General features: G+C 34.6%; 1 protein-coding gene across 1 annotated transcript; it reads right to left on the bottom strand.

Annotated features, from left to right (window-relative positions):
- Positions 1 to 691: 691 nt before the first annotated feature.
- kcnip3b (Kv channel interacting protein 3b, calsenilin) lies at positions 692 to 21,204 on the bottom strand. The gene is made up of 9 exons (XM_079410413.1): positions 21,096 to 21,204; positions 14,727 to 14,907; positions 4,499 to 4,623; positions 4,336 to 4,405; positions 3,444 to 3,514; positions 3,018 to 3,125; positions 2,824 to 2,928; positions 2,676 to 2,738; positions 692 to 1,125 (listed from the first exon to the last, which is right to left on the bottom strand). The coding sequence occupies exons 1-9, from the start codon at positions 21,099 to 21,101 to the stop codon at positions 1,078 to 1,080; spliced, it is 777 nt and encodes a 258-aa protein (XP_079266539.1). The 5' UTR covers positions 21,102 to 21,204; the 3' UTR covers positions 692 to 1,077.
- Positions 21,205 to 22,774: the final 1,570 nt, after the last annotated feature.

Here is a 22,774-nt window from a genome sequence, read left to right as displayed (position 1 = left end):
GAATGGCACCAGTTGTACTGTATGAACACTGTATGTTTCGACTCATAAACCAGAGTGAAGCTCAATCAAAGAGATAAAAAGAGAGAAGGAATGAAGGAACTGATGCAAACACTGCTTTCACTTGAGCCTGCAGTGCTTAAACTTTCATCTGTTTCTCTGGTAATGAGCAGGTTTGAGCACAGCATCGCCACCTTGTGGATGCTAATATAATTATAAATTGATTCATGATCTCTTGGTTACATAGCAATTAACAATAATCCACATTTAATTTTGTAAGATGAATAATATCAGTCTATCTAATACAAACATGTAATGTTTATGCCACTCTATGTTAAAATGCAAATTTAATTACTTTTTTATCTGTTCCCTTTTTTGTCATGGAAAATATATGGAGGAATTTAAGCTATTCTTCCAAATTAATAAATAATAGAGATGAATAATATCATTAATAAATATTTTATTATTTACTAAAAATAGTTGGCTATTAGTAGGTAAAATAGATTGCTACTGGATTCATGCTAAGTTGCTTCTCTCTCTTACTTAATACTGATTCAACATAGAAAAACAGTCACTCTGTTGAACTTTTAAACTTAACTTTTTGTTTGAATTTTGCATAACTTATTAAAATATGTGAAATAATAAATATTTTTTTTTTTACAGAATCCCATATATACCGACAAATGCACATTATGGAGTCATTCACAGATGCCTTTATTTCTTTGTAAAAAAAAAAGATGATGACAAATATCAGGCAAACATGCAAAAATTCATTTATCTAGACAGAAATTAGTTTAAGAGCACAGATATATCTACATATATACAAATGAGCATTTACAACCTGTCTTGAATGCTGAAGATTAAATTGAGACGCTCGCAGACGACCCACATCCTTTTGTTAAAGCATTCAATGCAATCAATCAAAATATTCATTCACATGCTACAAATGATGTGCAAGGCCTACGTACAAAACTCAAGTGTTTCTAGGGAGTCCCTGTGGAGCGCTTGAGGACTAATGGAATGATGCAGAGAGTCGATGTGGAAAAATAGCCAGGATCATTCTGCACTTCATGCTGCGCTCTAGATGACATTCTCAAACAGCTGCATGGAGCTCATAATGTTCTCGTCCTAATAAAACAGCAGAGGCAGGAAAAGCGTCAGATGCAGATTGTTGCTGACAGCTTCACGTTAGACAGAGTTTAGAAAATGTCTGGCTGTCACATGCTGACAAGTGAGGGCCTTCATATCAACATAAATCAGTCCAGTGTTGACATTTAACTCTGATGCTTCTGTCTATGCATGGCGAACAACCCCAGATACTTCTAGACATGACATCAAAACAAGAGGATTTAAAGGGGTCATTTTTTGCACTGTCTGTATATTGTGAGTCAAGATTTTTGTGCCAAAACAACTTTTTTTCATGACCATTTCACATTGTCTTATCAACCAGGCTGTTTATTTCTGTTTATTTTCTACTGGCAAATGTCACTAATTAATATTCATGAGTCAAGCTGATTTATAATGTGTTCACACCTACTTTTCATATAGTTCCAAACTGGCATTGTTGATATACAATTATAGGTTAACAGCTTGATTTTAAATTTCATTAAATAATATCAAAATATTATTCAAAGATCTAATTATATTTAACTGTCAAACCAAGTGGCATGCTTTTGGATAATAATAATAATAATAACAACAGCTATTATTATAATTAATTGTGTTGTTATTTTAAACCCGTTATTTGTAGCTATTATTCTACATTATTCTAAACTATTATTCAAAGTTATAACAATATTTAACTACCAAACCATGTGGCATGCTTTTTCATAATAACAACAATAATAATAATAATAGCTATTTTTATAATTATTGTTGATATTTCAAACCCAAGTTTTTTTGTAGCTTGATTTTTAATAAATTTAATTAAATATCAAACTATCAAACAATTATTCAAAGATATAATAACTACCAAACCATGTTGCATGCTTTTGTATAATAATAATAATAATAATAATAATAATAATAATAATAATAATAATTGTTGTCGTTGTTAAGATTTTTGTATCCTGATAATAATAATAATAATAGTAGTATTCCATTATCAAACCAAGTGGCATGCTTTTATATAACAACAACAACAACAACAACAATAATAATAATAATAATAATAAATTATAATTGTTATTGTTTTTGTTGTTATTTCAAAACCAAGGTTTTTTGTACCCTGATAATAATAATAATAATATTCAACTATCAAACCAAGTGGCATGGTTTTATATAATAATAATATTAATAATAATAATAATTATTATTGTTGTTGTTATTATTATGCATAGAGAGGAACATGAAAACAAGATTAAGGTGTCAAATCATATATATCCACTTATGTATGATGCTAGTTCAGATTTTTGTGCCAAAACTATTCAGAATGTAATATTTCACGCCCATTTTCCATCCTGTTATAAAATAAAATTGAAATTTTTGCTGGTCCTGTGTTAACTATTTCTAAAGTATTTCCGAATTAGTTGTTTTTGTAGCTTCATTTTTGATAAACTTCCCAGAGGAAGTTTTGAGTTACAGTATATTTTCATATTAGCTGAAAAATGAATTTTTCATGTCAAAACATACAGAAAAGTTTGATTTCTTATGACATGAGCTCTTTTAATCTGGCCTACCTTCTGACAGGTCTCTATGAATTCATCTATGGTCACAACACCATCTCTGTTTCGGTCCATTTTCTGAAACAAAGGTGTGTACAGAGATCAGAGATGATCATGGCAGGCTGAAATAATAATTTCCATGGGACTGTTAAAAGTTTGTTACCTGGAAGAATTTCTCCACGTGTTCAAATGCAGCATCGTCGTTTACACAAGGAAAGGTATACCTGCCCATCATGTCATAGATGGACTTCATGATAGCCAGCATTTCCTGAAGAAAGTGAATGTTAATTGTGGTAACAATGCCAAATATGTGTACTAATGAGACGATGTCAGTTTGTTGACACTGGTGTTTTGTACCTCTTTGGTGATGTAGCCGTCTTTATTAATATCATACAGGTTAAAGGCCCACCTCAGTTTCTCTGTCACAGAACCTCGAAGCAGAATAGACAGGCCAATTACAAAGTCCTGCCAAAACACACATATTACAGTTGATTAGAAAACAAAACTAAATGTAATATTCTCACTTGGGATTGTCAGTTGGACTAACACTTATGTTCTGTTGATAATGAACCCAGTGATGGAGGTGTAAAAATAACAGTAGTAATTAACCTCTTTTTTGTTCCTCTGATGTAATTCAAATCTAGTAGGCAGATATTATTGTTAATCTTCTGATTTACATGAATATAGACATGAGTTGAATATAGTAATATAATATTGAGCTGCAATCTTTCAAATAACAATTTTTGCAAGTGGTTTGTTACATTTTTGAATAATGTTCCTTACCTCAAAACGTATAGAACCATTTCGGTCCATGTCAAAAGCATTGAAAAGGAAATGTGCGTATGTGGTTGCATCTGGAAAAAAGAAATTATTCTTACTGATTCTTAACTTTTTTTTAAGATTCTCAATATTAGGATTTTATAACCTACCTACCAGACAAAAAATTGGACACACTTTTTCTTTACTATGACTTTTACAGATTTTATAATAAAGGTGAAGTCATAAAAAAACTAACTAAATAAATAAGTTAAATAAAAGTAATTATAAAATAGTAATAAGTAATATATAATATAAGGAATCATATATATGTACTTACATTTTGATGGATTTGAATATATATATATATATATATATATATATATATATATATATATATATATATGCATATATGTGTATGTATGTGTGTGTGTGTATATATCATAATGTAAAAAAATATATATATATTTTATTAATATTTAAATGAATTTTTAATTTTAATATTAATTTAAATGAATATATATATATATATATATATATATATATATAAAATGTATTTAAAAAACTAAAATAAACAAAAATGCTGAGTAATACATATATATATATATTTATATATATAAATTCATCTCCACTGACTCATCTAAAACTATTTAAACCATGTAAAACAATTTTAGTTTTAATTTGTTTTTATTATAAAAAATCATAAAAAAATATAAAAATTATATATGCATTAATAAGAATGTTTGAAAAATACTTATTGAGCAAATTTTAATGATTGCTATTCCCTTAAAGCAATATTACATAAATTCTCCTGTAGATGCCTGGCACGTCTCACTACTATAATGTGCTTGAACCAAGATTATATCCACACTAATCAAGCGCCACCAAATTAGAGTTGTAAATGTGATAATCACTCTACCTCCTTGAGGGAAGAACTGGGAATAGATTGATTTAAACGTCTCCTCATCCACCAATCCGCTGGGACACTCCTATTGAGAAACATAATATGGACCTAAGAACCTAATCTAACATAAGAAGGAAACTTAAACTTGTGACAATTTCACATTCTTATGAAGTCTTACGTTTTTGAAGCCTCTGTAGAGCGACTGCAGCTCCTTCCTAGTGAACTTGGTCTGAGCCTGGAGTTGCTCCAGGCCCTCCGGCTGATGCCGCACCATAGCTAACTCCAGATCACTGTCAGCACTGTCTGTCAGAGAGAGAGCATGAGGATGAGGAGGACAGGAGAGGGGAGGGGAGTGACTGATATCAGTTGGGCTGCACTAAGGACAGGACAGTAAAGAAGGAAACAGATAAAGCATGGAGTGCAGGTGAAAGGACAGCCACATATTTGGGGTGAAAAGAGGAAGACAAAAATAGACACTGAATAAACCACAGAAGAGGAGCTGTTGGGGAGACAGACGGGGTGGAACGGGAGACCAGGACAGATCGATATCAGTGATTCTCCACTGGTTTTGCTTCAGGGCCCAGAATTTTAATTGGACGTCAAGTGGTGACCCAACAGCAAGCACCAAAATTGGTTAACATACAAAAATGTCCTTAAATGAACCATTGAAATCTGTCACCCTTGTAAAAAAAGACCTAAACTTACTGAATGTAATGTTTTTGGACATTTAATTGCATATTAGATGTTAATGCAAATGCAATTTAAAATGCTTTTTGACACAACTGAGTAGGACTTAAATATTTATAAGTAATTTTATAATTACTTCTATTGTCTTTGAAATGGTTAATGTGTACTGTACCGACAAGCATTTGTAGTAAACTAAATTATACTTTAATGTAATTCTATAGAAACATTAAATATATTTGTAATTACAAATTTGTAATGATATAATGATATATTAACTTATTTGAAATTAAATTAAATTACAGAAGAGGCCTTTTATTTCATTAATATTATATTAAGTGCAAGCAGTATTTTTGAAAGTCTATTTTAAGATTTGAAGTACACTACAAGTGCACATTCAGTACAATTAACCACACAACTATATGACAAAGCCAATTTAAACTGGACAGGCCCAAACAATATAAAATATTATTAACATGACATAAGCTGAATAAGAAAATATTTTCAATCGAACACAAACAGCAGTTGTGTGATTTGCTTAACTACATTAATTTTATTTAATGTAGTATTTTCTTTTATTTGAGTAGTTTTGGTCATGGTTCCTGAGAATTGGGCCATGTAATAGAATCTTATATGTAATGTTGGAATCTGCCTAATTTGGCTTCTATCAAATGACAAATTAATTTGCTGAAATAAGTTTGTTTGTTTGCATTTAGCATTGTTTTACTTTCAACAACCTTAATAATGCCTTGCAACCAGTTGAGAAGTGCTGATCTAGTTGACATTTACTCACCATCTATGAGGCATACGAGAACATAAAAAGGGAAGGGAAGAGATTTAGAGAATATAGAAATAAGAGGGGAATAAAGAGGAAGCAATGGAAAAACAACACATTAGTTGGACCGTACTACAACTGCATAACATTAAATGAATGTATTTCCTCATATTATGAACATGCAGTTGTTACCACCTTGTTCTTTTTGGATTTTTCAGTTCATTTAGATTGGCTTCCACATGCAGCACATTTTAAGTTACCTGACCAGTGCACAACTGTTCATATAGTGCAAATAGACACATTTAGTCTAAATCTCAAAAAGATTTCTATTTCAAAAAATGCTATTGCTTTGAACTTTATATTTATCAAAGAATCCTAAAAATACTAAGGTTATAAAAAACGTTATTTGAGCAGGAAATCAGCATATTAGAATAATTTCTGAAAGATCATGTGGCACTGAGGACTAGAGGAATGATGCTGAAAATTCAGCTTCGCCATCACAGAAATAAATTACATTTTAAAAGATATATTCAAATATCATTCACTTATTTAAAATTGTAATAATATCCTCCAATATTACTGTATTTTGATGCAGCCTTTGAGATAAGGTATAACCAGCTTTTACAGTACCCGTTTTACAGTAAACTAGGGCCAACATCAAAACCATACGTTTATTCTTACCGTCCAGCGACAGTGGCTCCGTGATGCCAAACTGTTTGAGCACCATTGCAAACAGAAGAATCACTACAGCAACTGCAAACAGCTCCATGCCCTGAATAGCCATTGCAACGAGTGCTAACTGCGATAAGCTATTCCTTTAAGAAAATTTGAAAAGGTCAAGAGGTCATGCTAGATTTCAAATGTACAATTTTAGGAAAAGCAACTCATCTCATCAATGTTTCTGGAGCAACATGTTTGATAAATTCCATTCCCGTAACAATTCTGAATTCCTGATGCATTAAGCTATAAACAAACCACAAATGTAAACCATAGAGTAACGCCGGCACTACGGATCCTTTCAAATAAATAAAAAAATAAAATAAAGTCACTAAGTTAGAAATTCCTTCACATCCTCATCCATGTATCTCTATAACAACATCAAGCATACGGAAACCTCCTTCAGCTTTGGTCTCCACAGACTAGTGCGTCATGGTCCTCCTCAGCCTATATATTCCTTATGGAGCACTGAAAGAGTCTGATCTCTAGACTCAGACACTCCCTCTTCCCTCTTCATCTCTTTAGCAATAATGCACAATGATGAGCCAGCCATAATGTATGTTTAGATGCAGTTGAACTGGTGCGTCATTCATTTACTTGCATGATACAAAACTACAGACTTTATTAATATAGCTGGACATACAAGAGGGGTCTTGTATCTCTGTAAAAGGGGTTTCTTTTGTGATAATGACAGGCTGACTCTACATTATCCCACTTATTACATGGCTACTTGCCAAATAAATAAATGAAATGTGATAAAGCGATATGAAATATTGATTTCAGTTCAACTTATTTTATTATGTGAGAAGAAAAAGACCATGCAGTAATATGAGATACATGATGCTAGTACAGATATATAGGAAACCTTGCATGAAGCAATTTAGTAAGAAACCAAGTGTTTAGCTGTCATTACAAAATAATATCTGACCACAGAATCAAGTGCCTCAAAAGCTCCATCTAAAATTATTTGTTAAAGGCTTAATTAAAGTTCTTATGAAGTTGTAATGGTTTATCTAAAGTGGAGACGTCTAGTGAAATATAAAGCAAATAAAAATCTAGAAAATATTTCAAATGTGAATAATTTAAAGACAAAAAATAAAAATTAATTTATTAAAAATAAATAGACAGTAAAAAATAAAAGTACATAAAATGCGGTATGTTAATAAATAAAAGCTAATAAAAATATATAATATAAAAATGCAAATAGGTATACAGTAAAATGTAAAAAATAAATAACTTGTATATAAAAATAAATCATTTAAAAAAATTAAAAAGATAGGCTAAATGAAATGTGGTAAGTTAATAAAATATATATATATATATATATATTTCAATTATTTAATATGACAGTACGTCACAATCATCAGACTATTGGTGAACTGGCTAGACCATCTAAAATTAAACTTGCCTAATAATGTCTATCCTCAGCATCTACTGTACAATAAATATTAAAACATCCATAACGAATCATGACATTAGTGCCTCTACTCACTCTACAAACATGCTCTACTTCTACTTCACTCTTCAGTCTACTTCACTCACAAACATGCTTTTAAGTGTTTATGCATTAGAGGAAGAACATTATGACTATTTTATGGGGCTCTTCCGTATGTAAAAATAATGTGAAAATCTTATCAATACTTTTCTGCTCTCTTTTCTCATCAGCTGTCTAGATCCACGAAGCCTAGCTCGTGCCTGTTCATACTGAGGAGCAGAGGGAACTTTGAATGTTGTGAAGCTGATGCAACTTCTTAAAAAATGTGACATATGCAGTGAGATGCAAAAGCCCACCTCAGACAGACTGATTGTGAAATGCACTGCTGAGGTATGTAAGCCAGCGATATATTTTAATTTAACTATACAGGGGAAAAACAAACAAACAATGGTTTGATCTCTAAAGCCGATATTTTGCCTACTCATATTTTTTTGAGTGATAATTTGGTAGTTTTTTTCAGCAAATATTGAATTTTTATTAATTCAATGAATTAATCACTGTATAATGCAATTCATTTGAATCAACTGGAAGCCCTAGTTTATATTCATAAGAGAATAGTGCATCAGAATTTTGAAGGAAGATATACTAATAATCACTGATAACATGAAAAACTTTACCCATCAAAGGCCTGAGTGCGGGAGAGGAAAGATGACTGCTGATGAGTTTGCACTTATTAATGCATGAGTTTAAACTGGGCAAAGGCATCAGAGAGTCTGGGGAAAATCAATACGAGGAGAGGACATGGGCCTTGGGGCCTGCCAGAAATTAACTTCAAAACTTTCTCAACTTCCTCTTAAATCTCCATCTGCATGAAGTTACAAAACAAACAAGAATTCTTTGACATTTATGCAAGAAAAGCACAAGGACTGCCATAAAACATCAGGAAAAAAATCATTTGTGTGACACTAAAAGCATTTGAAAGTCTCTTATGCTCAAACCTGCATTTATTCGAAACAAAAACAGCAACATTGTGAAATATTATTATGCTATAAAATAAAGGTTTTCTATTTTAATACATTTTAAGATGTAATTTATTCATTGCAAAGGTACATTTTCAGCATCATTACTCCAGTCTTCAGTGTCACATGATCTTTCAGAAATCATTCTAATATGCTGATTTGGTACTCAGGGCATATTTTTTATTATAGTTGTGCTGCTTAATATCTTTGTGGAAATTCTGATACAAAGAAATAAATACTGACACCCCAAAAGTTTGAAAGGTGATATATAATATAACATGCAACCATGAAGCATTTTATGTAATTTGGAAACTGCTGTGCATGTTTTTCATAGGCGATGCATTATAGATTTATAGTATGCATGAGGGTGACTATTATCTCAGGAGAGTGTCTCCATATAAGTGATTAAAACTCAGCGCAGCTCTTAATTTAATGGCCTTGTTGCTGAAACAGCATTACAGTCTACGAGTATGATACATCAAACATTATGAGTATATGAGCATTATGGTATATGAGAAGTATTTACATATTAATTTGACTCGAATAAAACCAAAGCCATACAGAAACAGATTGTTATTAAGGAAAAACATCTCAATGGGAACATCGAGATTACTTCATGAATTCTACAGTTATCCGATAATTATTCTCAGCATTTCTCTGTGGTTTTCAAGTAATATTGCATTAATAAATCACATTTCCTACATTGATTAAGAAATGCCTGCATATTACATCATATTGGACTGTTGCACCTACACAAGTCTCACTGCCGAGGGATAAATAGGAAACTAGAAATATTAGAAATGTAATATTTCTAATAACAGTACACACACACACAATTAAAAAATGTAGGTTCAGTAAGAATGTTTCTTTGTTTTTGAGTCTCACTAAGTTTGAATTTATTTGATCAAAAACAATAAGTATAGTAAAACAACAATATTGTGATATTGTAAAATATAAAGTATTTTTGTGAAATATTATTACAATGTAAAATAACTGTTTTCTATTTTAAGCCATTTTGAAATGTAATATGTGTCATGCACAGCTGAATTTTCAGCATCATTACTCCAGTTTTCAGTGTCACACGATCCTTCAGAAATCACTCTAAGATTTATTTTTATTTTTTATTTTATTAAAAAGGATCCCCATTAGCTGACGCCAAGACGACAGCTAGTCTTCCTGGGGTCCAGACAATACATACAAAACACAATAGTTACATTCACAATTACTCCCAAATATATCACATATTTATTCACATAAAAGTACAATAAAGAGTAACAATACTGAAAATACCTATTAAAATAATAATATAATAAGGAAAAGCAACATAGCACACGACACAACCTCACTCAACCAATCCAAATGATATTATGATGTTGAGAACAAATACAATTTTAGTCTCTTTTTAAAAGCAGTTTTTCCCTTGATTTCACGAAAAACAACTGGAAGATTGTTCCAAAACACAATTGACCTATAAAACACAGTCCTTTTCATAGAGTCAGACTTAGGTAGGGGTAAAGAAATCTGTTGACTATTCGCCCCTCTTGTGTAATGTGAATGCATATTTGAGCAGTAAATTATTTTATCATAAAAAAATTTAGGAGTCTGAGTGTTAATAATTCTATGAAAATATACTAACATATTAGCAGATAGTCTATGCTTGACCATCAGCCACGCAAGACGTTCATGCATCTCTGCAACACTAGTCCTAGAAGAACAACCAAGAACCAGTCTTGCGGCCTTGTTTTGAGCCACCTGTAATTTTTTCAAAAGACTGTTTGATGCAGCAGACCATACAACAGAACAGTAATCCAAATGACATAAAACCAATGTACAAACAACACGACAAAACAACTGTGAATTTAGAAACCGTGCACATTTACGGGTTACTGCAACAGCTCTACCCATTCTATCCATCAGACCATGACAATGTGCAATCAAGCCAAAGTCCAAGAAGCTTCACCTTTTTCACTTGTTGTATATTTTGACCATTTACTTGTATATTAATTTTAGGATTATCAGATAATCTATACTTAGACCCAAATATTATACTCGTTGTTTTTGATATATTTAGAACAAGTTTATTTGTTTTAATCCAGTTATACAATTTGCTGATCTCACAAGACAGAACCTGATTAAGCTCTGAACATGTAGGGGCTGCATAATAAAGAGTAGAATCATCGGCAAACATAGTCAATGTAGCCTTACTGAGTGTATATGGCATATCATTTGTAAAAATTGAAAATAACAAAGGTCCAAGGCAGCTTCCTTGGGGGACACCACAATCCAGGGACTTGCTACAAGATAATGCACCATTAAAATAAACTCTTTGCGACCTCTCCGACAAATAGCTCTTAAACCACTTGATTACAGAGGAAGTAAAACCATAACTAATAAGTTTAGAAATCAAAATTTCATGGTCGATCACATCGAAAGCAGCACTGAAGTCCAGTAATAGTGTACCCACTAGCATTGAATTATCAATTGATGTTAGCCAGCTGTCCGACATTTGTGTCATTGCAGTGCAGGTGGAATGGCCAGACCTATAAGCATGCTGAAACTTCGTAATCAAATCATTGTTAGAAAAGTAATCTTGCACTTGCTCAAATACAATCCTTTCCAACAATTTACTTAAAATAGGCAAAATGCTAATAGGCCTACTATTTGGACCACAGAATGTTGATTTTGTGTCTTTGGGTAAAGGAATTATCTCGCCCTCCTTCCAAAGCATAGGACACACACCATTAATCAAACATCTGTTGAAAATGTGACAGATTGGTTTAGAAATAAGTCCAGCTGATAATTTCAACAGCCTACTATCCAAGTTGTCTGTACCAACAGACCCACTAACAATCAAAGATCTCAGCAACATTTCCACCTGCACAACATTAACCTGATGAAATTCAAAACTACACAGTTTATCTTTCATAATACATTTTTCTATCTAAGATTATGATTTGATGCTTCAGAAACATTTCTTATTGTTATCAATGTTAATATTTTTGTGAAAACCATGATACATTTTTTTTTTCAGGATTAACTGATGAATAGAAAGTTCAAAAGAACAGCATTTATTAGAAACACAAATCTTTTCATTATATATGTCTTTACTGTCACGTTTGATCAATTTAATAAATCCTCACTGAATAAAACGATCAATTTTCTTATTATTCTGAAGACAAACCTGGTAAGGTATATGACACTTAATTTTGTTCAACTCCTGACATGATCATGTAAAGAAGTTGAATTTTCACTAGGAACAAAAAAAAAAACGTTACACTAGATTATATGGCATTTCACTACACCCACAGCCGAAGGTAATTGTATTCGTGAAGTCTCTCCATCTTTGCCATCTTCAAAGGCACACTGCCATCTGTTGGGCTCACACTACAAAGTACAGAAGGAGTTCAGCTGGACTTTGACTACTTGGGATTCTGTCCTGGTTTCTTTCTCTGATCTATTCTGAATTTTTGCCACCTCTGCAATCGCAACTTCATGTTTGTGCATTCTTCAAACAAACTCTCTTATTTTTTTCTAGAAAATCAGGTAGTGTTCTTCTTAGAAGTATATAATATGGACTTTCTTGAGTAAAAACTAACCAATCAGAATGAATATTTCAAATGATGTAATATTAGTGTAACCTAAACGGGTAGCCTCTAGGTTCAACCGCTAATTAAATTTTTTTTTTATTATCCATGTCATAGCATTTAAATGGAAAATAATTGTGCTTGTTTAATTTATTGGATTTAGTGGATTACATCAAATGAGAAGTAGAGCTCCTCACTGCGCGTAATCCTGTGCCTTCCTAAATGCTGTCCTCATAAAAAGCATTTAAAAAAGCATTTAGAGGCTTAAGTAATGACAATGTAATTTGAAAACAACCTGATTTTAACAACCTCCAGTCACAGTTCATTTCACTTGCACATAGTACAACTTTTTGAGGCTGTCTGGAGTCCCAGATGGTTTGTTTCAAGAGGTGAAGCAGTATCATATTTTGCATCTGATTCAGCAATATGTTATTTTGGTCACTGGTCCAGGGAGCCTCTAAAAAATGAACAAGAAATGTAATTTGCTCTTAATATCAATTTACAAAACATATTGCCTATGTTAAATGCACTTAAACAGACTGTAGAAATGACATCTGTTGATTTTTTTGATAAAGAGTCCAAGCAGGGGCCAATGGCTTGTCTGAATAGAGAAAAAGAAACTAGATGACACTGTAACAGGCTACAAGAAATGCTGATGGGATGGAGGGATGAAAGTGAACTGGGGTCTCAGCCCTGCAGATGTAGGCACTCATACATGCTACATTACTCACTGTCTGCACACACAGAGGTGCTTTGTCAATTATTTACCATGGATGTTGCAGCTCATACACACGCTCCCGCCTCACACGCTCCCTGAGCGGTTTGACACAGGTTACATATTAAATACAGCACAAACCCTGCATATACCAGGGACTAAAATGTATGTTGATATTACAGAAAGATAATTAACTACAATATTGAAACTGGGAGAGGGGCAGAAGGGGGAGGATCAGTGAAAGAGGATGAAAGCAAAAATAGATGAGGAGGGAGAGAGCGATGCTGTAAGAAGAAGAAAACATGACATCCGGTTGAGTGTCTAAATCAACGCTTTTATTCAGCAAGCATGCATTAAATAACTAAAAATGACAATATAGATGTTTATAATGATTTCTAATTTCAAGAACTGTTCATCTTATAAAAATGCATCATGGTTTCCACAAAAATATTACTCAGTTTTTAAACATTGATAATAATAGTAAATGTTTCTTAAGTAGCAAATCAGTATATTAGAATGATTTCTGAAGGATCATGTGACACTGAAGACCAGAATATGCTGAAAATTCTGCTTCGCCATCACAGTAATAAACTACATTTTTTAAATATATTAAAATAAAGAAGTTTTTCCATTGAACTTATTAAACCTATAAATTGAATACTGAAATAAATGAAATTACTTGTGATTAATGTAATTTTTTTTTTTCAGAAAAGAAAACTAAATAACCTGTAATGTGTGCAAGTTTTATAACATTTTGTCAATGACAATCATAGCAGAATTTATTTGGTTTAAATCAATTCAAAACATTTTTAAATGAATCATTGCATGACAAAAAAACCCCCCACCATTAATGACAGTAAATAAAAAATAAGATAATAAATAAATAAATAAAAAAGGACAAATGCAAAACCGTATTAGACTCTTATATCAGCGCTCTTGGAATGCTGCTCGACCAATAAAATTCATATACAGTATACTGTATATTCAAAGTAATACGACTGGTCCAAGAGGGATGATATAGAATAAAACAGCTGGGGGACATTTCACGGTTTGTATCACTTGCTTGTGTTAATAGCACAACCAGAAGCTAGCGTGGAATTGTGTGATTTTGAATGGATCAAGGAGTCTGTTTTTTTCTCATTTCAGGGTTGCTCGGAGTGGCATTTTGTTCACCACTGAATAGAAGCATAAAGTAGCATAAAGCATATGCTACTTTCAAGCCATGTCTTGATTTGAATAATGTTACATATGAGCTCAGTGCACATAAATGGAACCACAAAGCCATTTTACCTGTGGTCATGTCAGTTAAAATATGATAGCAGAAGCAAGTACTATAGGCCTACCATATATTTCTAAAAGGCCTATATACAGTTTTATGAATGCTATTTTAAACCTCTCCTCTCTAATTTGTTGCCTCCCCTCCTCCATCTGGATCAAGGCTGGCACATAGCGTTCAAAACATTTTCTAGGTTTTTACTTGAGCCCTGGGGCGCTGCACTGGCGATGATCCATTTGACCAGACAGCATTTCATGAGGGACTTGCGGGAGATGCACGGCTTCTGCCACTTCCCGTCACTCTCCATCTGCCCACTGGGGTCCCCGTCCCGACCGTTGGCATCATGCAGCAGACCTCCATCGACACCCTTCTGTCCATCTGCCTGGAGGACAAAGACAATGAGAAAACACATTAAAAGAGCCCAGATCTCAAAAGCAAGTCAAGGTGGTCGCACAGAAAACCATCTCTTTGAATGTGCTGCTATTACAACCATCACTGTCTATTATAAAAATGTTATTTTTAGTTTATTAAAACATAGATACATATCAAATCAAGGAGAAGCTGATGTTTCTGATAAAACCTATAATTTACCATGATCATGAATCAAATTATGAACCAGTTGTAACATTTTTCTTTCTTACCTGAAACAGCATCAACTTAATCCTGATATTTTACACAGATTCCTACAACAATTCCCCATTATCGCATCAGGATGGTTGTGGGGATTTTACCCCTGTAGTTCATTTTTAATTGGTAAACTGATGGCAGTGCAACTCGCCACATTACAACACTCCCCAGTCACCCACAGACGGTTCCACCATCAGCAACAGAAATGACAAACACATCAAAGATGAGTTAGGTGAGAGACATGCTAAAAGTGATACAGAGAAAAACTATAAAAGTAAGAGGGAGGAAGGTGTCTAAGGAATTGCAGCTTTAAAGAAAAATATTAAACGTTCCTTCAAAAATGCACTTGTCCTCATGGAAATGCACACGTGTGAGAATTCGCTTTCGTGTGCAATGTATTGTTCACCTTGAATGGTGTGAGGAATCCTGTGAGGGCCCTCACTTTTTTTCTTGTTCTTATTTGAATATGAAAAGACAGTAAGCTTTGCTCTGAACATTCAGAGCATTGCTAAATTATTCAACCTCCTTAAAAACAGCATCAATAAAACATCAGGGGCCAGTGCCATTTTTTCAGGGCTGGTATGTGTTAAATATTGCCATGAAAGAGAATTTGTATTACTCATTGAAAGAACTACAAAGTACATTTTTAATTCTCCAAAAATGCAAAGAATTTAAGCACTTAAGAGTTGTAAATACCTACAAGCACTAATTTGCTTTACTACACATCTGCCCTGACAGGCAGTGGGGAGTATTACATAATCACGCTAGCAAATTCATTGCAGAGGGCAAGACTGTTTCTTTTCTCACTGTATTTTTGTGTTTTACTCTGATTTGGTTAATAACAATGCTCAGTGTCATGTGGGCATGTGTGTATTTGTGCTGGACTGTCATGTTGTCACCTGCAGACCTTGACACCTGCTGCATTATTGACATGACTAAAGTGAGTCAGCGGAGTGTATCATGTACGGTAAGCAATGTCAACATAGCAGGCTCCAATTAATCTCTGGCTTGACCACTGTGACTGCTCAACCTGTCCCAAACAACCACATATGGCACCTTCAACTTGATATCCCCACAGGAATAACAGGGTAGCTGCGTCAGTGGCACTGCACTGGTACAGGTGAAAACAGAGCAGCATGATATACAAGTGATTTTGGTGGGTTTTTTTCTAGCTTATAAAGGCTGCAGATTTATTGCTGACTTTCTTGCCACAACTTCATAACCTTTAATCAGATCAGTCCCTTTGTCTTGACCCCTACCAGAGTGAATTTTCTATACATCAACTGCTTTTGGGTTGAGTGAATACACAGCAATGTGACTAAACAAAAAATCCCACTAGAGCACCTGACCAAGGCAAGACAAGTTTATTTATATAGCACATTTCATACAAAGTGGTCAAAATGGTACCTGAGTTGAAACAAGTGCAGTACAAATTGAGTAGGCTTGAGAACCAACACAAGTTGAGTAAAAGCTTAACAGCTCTGGTCATTTAAGAGCATCTGAAAAGATTATAGAGCAACACTGAGCAGACTTCAGAACTGTGCTATCTGAAATTATTCTAGTGCAGCACTATAGAAAAAAGAATTTAAAGCAACACTGGCTGATAAAACTCCCGAGCAGTGTTATCCTAGTTTATTCTAGAGCAGCATTAACCAAACAGATTATAGAATAACACTAGCTGAGCCAACTTCAGAGCAGCACTATCTGAAATTATTCCAGAGCTGCACTATCTGAACAGTTTATAGTATGGTGGTCGATAGAGAGCTCAACGCGCTGCAAATAGAAAAAACACCTGCAAATTAAGAAAACAACTTTGTCAATTTTACAACGCACGCGCTGCAAATGCTCACAACACAACCAAACAAAGAAACGCACTGCAAATAAAAAACAGCTGCAAATTAAGAAAACAACTTCATCAGTTTGACAACACATGCGCTGCAAATGCTCACAACACAACCAAATAAAGAAACGCACTGCAAATCCTCACAACACAACCAAACAAAGAAACAAAATATAATTCTTTATTTGGTTGTGTTGTGAGGATTTGCAGTGCGTTTCTTTATTTGGTTGTGTTGTGAGCATTTGCAGCACCTGCTGTCAAATTGATGAAGATGTTTTCTTGATTTTCCTGGTGCATTTTCTATTTGCATGTGTTTTCTGAAGTTGCATTGCATTGAGCTCTCTCAGCCACTGTATTATAGAGTGACACTGAGCAGACTTCAGAGCAACACTATCTGAAATTATTCTAGAGCAGCACTATCTGAGCAGATTACTGTATATAGAGTGACACTAGCTGAGTAGACTTCAGAGCAACACTATCTGAAATGATTCAGCAAAAAAGTCCTACACGACCGTAATAGTGTGATTAAGGTGTCTCCACGTCTATACTGCACTTCAATAATGCAACTAAAATAGGAATACTCCACGTGTCTTAATTCGATTTATGTTTACTTTGAGTATGACTTTAGCCAGATTAAGGTATTCAAAAATCTGTTTACATGGTAGATTCTTAATCAGAGTATTGTCTTAATTGTGTTAAAATCAGAATATTGCTGTCCATGTAAACGTACTCATTGATGTGTAGGTGGAGATGGATTATTGTGAGTTAAGAGATTGTGTCACGGCATCAACACTTTAAGGTCTATCACATTCTCTCTATAAACTGTCATGTTGTTTTGTATGCCCACAACTGTTGTGTCACCAGCAAACTTTACGATGTGGTTGTTCTGATGCTGGGCAACACAGCCATAAGTAAGTAACACAAACAGTAAGTGTCTGAGAACACAGCCCTAAGGGGCACCAGCATTTAGAGTGAAAGAGTGCAATCTATTCTTATAGACTCCTACTGCCTTAGATCTGTCAGTCAAGACATCCATGGTCCAGTTGCAGAGTGTGTTTGTATAATGGTGTTGAAAGCTGAGCTCAAGTCAGTGATCTCCATTTTGACAAGTGCCTTTGTACTGCAAGTGTGAGAGGGCCAGGATGACATGAAGTGGCTGTGTCTGTAAGCAAACTGTAAGGGGTCCAATGTCCAATTTCATGGCGATGGGTATGAGTGCTACAGAGTGACAGACATTAAGGCAGGTTATTTATGGTTTCTTTGGCATAGGGATAATGTGGCAGTTTTGAAGCACACCGGCACCACAGATTGTGCTAGTAAGATGTTAAAGATGTCTGTAAGGACAACAGTTGGCCGGGTCAAGCATCCTTTCAGCATCCGGCAGGGGACTATCTACAGAGTCATTTTAATACTTCAGCTGCTGTGACAGAAAGCATCTGGTCATCAGGTGGTGGTTCTCCAGGTGTTCCTGGATCTTTGGGTATATGTGACCTTGGCTTATTTTACCCCAGCAGCATGGTTGTTTCCTGGCTTCCCTCAATGCTTTACCCTCAATTTGTTACCCCTGAAAGCAGCATCTCATGTTTTGAGGAGGGAGCGAACATCTTCATTAAACCAAGGCTTCTGTTTTAACAAATAAACACATAGCACATTAGTCCAAAAAATTTATTCATATTTGCAAGTTTGGAATCATGGCTCATATGCCATGATTCCATGAGGGCACATATGTTCACAATCTAAATCCCAACACCGACAGACAATCAGTCTTCTTGTTCTCTGCCCGCCCAATGATGTTGCCTTTGGGCTGTACTTTGGGTGTTTCTTGTGACAGATTCTCAGAGACCAGAGAGTAAGATTTTTTTCTATTTAAAATTTAACAGAATGTTCACTGAATTATTAAATACTACTTTGAGTTATGTTGTGTTTGAATTTTAAATCAGTCTGCCAGCATGGAGAGGCAACATTGCATCAATTCAGAAACAGAGCCCCCCAGCTGCATCTCATTTTTTCAGGAACCAAAGAAGAACCTAATTTCCTTCCTCATCTTTCTTTGTCTGTTAAGTGTAATGATCAAATACACACGGATACCATGGAGTTTCCCAAGATGAGCCAATGGTATACTTCTTATGTCATGCAAGTGTCATATTTGAAATTCCAGCAATAGAATACTTGCTTTAAATAAAAAAAAAGTCGTCGTGACGTATTGTCAAGTATGGTGACCCATACTCGAAATTGGTGCTCTGCCTTTAACCCATCCAAGTGCACACACACAGCAGTGAGTAGTGAACAAATCCACACACACACCCGGAGCAGTGGGCAGCCATGCTGCGGCGCCCGGGGAGCAGTTGGGGGTTCGGTGCCTTGCTCAAGGGCACCTCAGTCGTGGTATTGAGGGTGGAGAGAGCGCTGGACGTTCCCTCCCCCCACCTACAATTCCTGCAGGCCGGGGGCTCGAACTCGCAACCTTTCGATTACGAGTCCGACTCTCTAACCATTAGGCCACGACGTCCCCGTTATGTTCATAATAAGTGGCTAAAGGTGAAAATAGAAACATGGGAAACACAAATCTGACTCATTTTCGAAAATATGTTTTTGTGCAGTACACCTGGATTTTTAAAAATAACACAGTACAAAATTATTTCAAACTGTAAACAATCCATGGGTTTCTCATTTTTACACAACATTCCACACCAAGAGAAAAAAAAATATCCCTGCTAACTCAAATTCTTCAAAGGAGGGCATGCTTTAAATCAGGGCTATTCATTTCCATTCCTGGATGGCAACAACTCACAGAATTTAATTCTAACCTTGATACCCTAATCAAACACAACTCCATGCAATAGTCAAGTAACTCTGAAAATCTTGATTGGATGGTTCTGATGTGTTAAATTAGGGTTGGAACTACACTCTCTGAGTTGTGACCCTCCAGGAATGGAACTGAATAGCCCTGCTTTAAACTATCAAAGTGTCAATCGAAAATGACAGACTCAAGAAACAGACATATGAACACATTGTTCCTTCCCCGATGATTATATAAGCCATCACTGCTGTTGTCAGAGGCCATCTGTGTCTATGTTGTTTTCATGTCTGGCACATCTGTGTTTAAGTGGATAAGAGAGTATTTGTGTATGCAACTATTACTATCACCAGTGTGGTGGAGATATGCAATGTTACAATGTAAAATATTAAAAGAAAACGTGGATAACATTTCCCAAAATTCCATTACATTTTGATGTTGACTGGCCTAAGAAACAAACTGAAATACCATTAGTAATCTGGTACAGATATTGAAATATTTATTTCTGGCCCTTTACCCTATTTCCTCCAAAACATCTTATATTACGTTAGCCAAAGGACATGAAGGGCATGATCTCAAATTCCTGACACAGGCTGTTCTAAAGTAGTCTAAAGAAGGCACAGTGTTACATAATAATCAGATTACTGGTTATAAAAGTCACTATCCAACAAACTTTGTAGATGAAAATGCCTTAGGGCTCCTCTCAAGACAATTTAATACACTTTAAATCTCTCTCTCTCTCTCTCTCTCTCTCACACACACATTAGATTCCACTTTGTAGTATGAATAACCAGCCTTCAGAAATTCTTAGAAAGTGTGATTGAAGACCATGTTAGAAAGCAGGTTAATAGAAAGTTAAAAACAGGGATCAGCCTAATCTTATCTGTTTATCAGATAACCAACATTTGCGTGTAGAAAAGTTATTTTAAGCAGAGGAAGAATTAAATATGCACAATGCATATTTAAAGCACGTGTGTTAAACTTTATATATTGTGCATATTTAATTCATAATTAATTCATTCATGGTAGGCTACTAATTCTGTAACCATTCCCGAACGTACAGAATTGCCTATATCTGAGAAAACGCAGACTGGATTCAAGTTTCTAAACATTTCTAAGTGAAAGGCACAGAAAGATAAATAGATAGTAGATCAGGTTCTCTGCGTTTCAAAATCATTTACCAGAACGCGTTATTTCTGTTTATAAGCCCTAAAACAACTACATATTTTAGTTGGAGATCATATAATGGATTATTAACATAGCCTAGATTAAAATATTTTCTTTGCATTCATCTCAGCTATCTTACCTGCATGATGTTCAGGTTGTCTGTATGATCAAATAAATGAATGTCGAGGGATCCTTGTGCATGCGCGCTCTCATTTACTGTCTGCTTTGATGGTTGTGCATACAGATGTGAAAACAGAAGAATATCCCGCTCGATAATTTTAGTGACAGAGGATGGGACGCGCGCGCGAGCGAGAGAGAGAGAGAGAGAGAGAGAGAGAGAGAGCGCGTAGTGGAATACTCATTAGGGAAATTCAGAGAGAGAGAGAGAGAGAGCGCGTAGTGGAATACTCATTAGGGAAATTCAGTATTCACACATTTAAATGACGACTCATATGGTGTTATAGTTTTATCATTATTTAAAATAATAAGTTATTCAGTTGGAGAGAATACTGTGCATTTTGATATAGTGAATGATTTATAAATATATATTAAAATCTTTAATCATTACTTTGTTATATAGTCTGTTCAAGTAATGCGATTTCAGCAAATGAGCAAAAAAATTGTTACGTTACTCGGTAAGGCTCCGAAGGGCTCGCCGGTAGATGGCGTTGGTCTGATCCATGAATGAGTCTTTTTCAGTTTTTCAATGTAGGTTCATTTTTCATAATTGAATAAATTTAGTGAATTGTCCTGCATGTATAATACAAAAAGGATAATGATACTTAATTGCTTCCGAATGCTGTTCCTAATAAAACACAAAGCATACACTACATATTAATAAAATACATTTGAACAGAACCTTCATATTAGTATTTAATTGTAAATTACATTTAATAGATTACACTTTCATGGAGACATTTGCGGTTGTTTTGAAAAAGGTGGCATTATACATGTTTGGGCTGGGTTTCATTGCACTCACAGTTTTTTTTTTTTTTTTGCCAGCAGGCGCAAAAAGCTGTTCTGAATATTTTGAAACAGTGAATCATTTTACAAAGCAATTATTTAAATTGATTCAGAGCTTCAAGAAGATTCACTTCTCCCATTGCTATAGATTTGTTTAACACAATATTAATTTAAATAACTAAAACATGCGAGTGAGTCACTGAATCATTCACTCAGCCGATTTGTTCAAGCACACTAATTCATGTACAAACACCACTTCTACTGTGTTGCTCGGAGACAGTTTTCCAGTCCATTTCAGCTCTTTGTGTCTCTGCTAACGAGTCAATGAGTTGAAGCAGGTGTGTTTGATTAGGGAGGCATGGAAAATCTGCAGAGTTGGGTGAACTCCAGGAGCAGGACTGGGAAACAATGCTTGAGGGCTCTGGATAATTTATGCCATGCCCAAAATTCACCTGATGCCACTGAATTTATTCCTTTTCACTTGTGCTTTGGCTTTAAGTAGAAACACAGATAGTAATTAAGTCTATTAAATTAGTGGTAAGCAGGTGCTCAGTAATTTTCATGCATGTAAAAAAAAAAAGGTGAAAAAGAGTATAAGAAAGTGGTAGATGGCGTCTTCATTTGATTGGATAATTAACTCAATGGAGGAGAAAGGTCCAATCTTTGTAAGGCTCCTCATTAAACTCATTCTGTTCCTGATTGTACAAAAGAGCTTTTATCTATGCTATTCCCCCAGTGCTTTGCAAGTTTAATTAATCATTTCCAGATGAGTTCACCACCCTGTTCTTTAACATAACTGCAGAAGCAACCTTCTTAAGTCTCGGCACAACCATAGTACGAGTTAGAAGATAAATT

This window comes from Barbus barbus (genome assembly GCF_936440315.1).
Source record: "Barbus barbus genome assembly, chromosome: 47".
NCBI classification, from domain to species: domain Eukaryota; kingdom Metazoa; phylum Chordata; class Actinopteri; order Cypriniformes; family Cyprinidae; genus Barbus; species Barbus barbus.
This window is presented reverse-complemented; position numbering and strand designations above follow the sequence as displayed.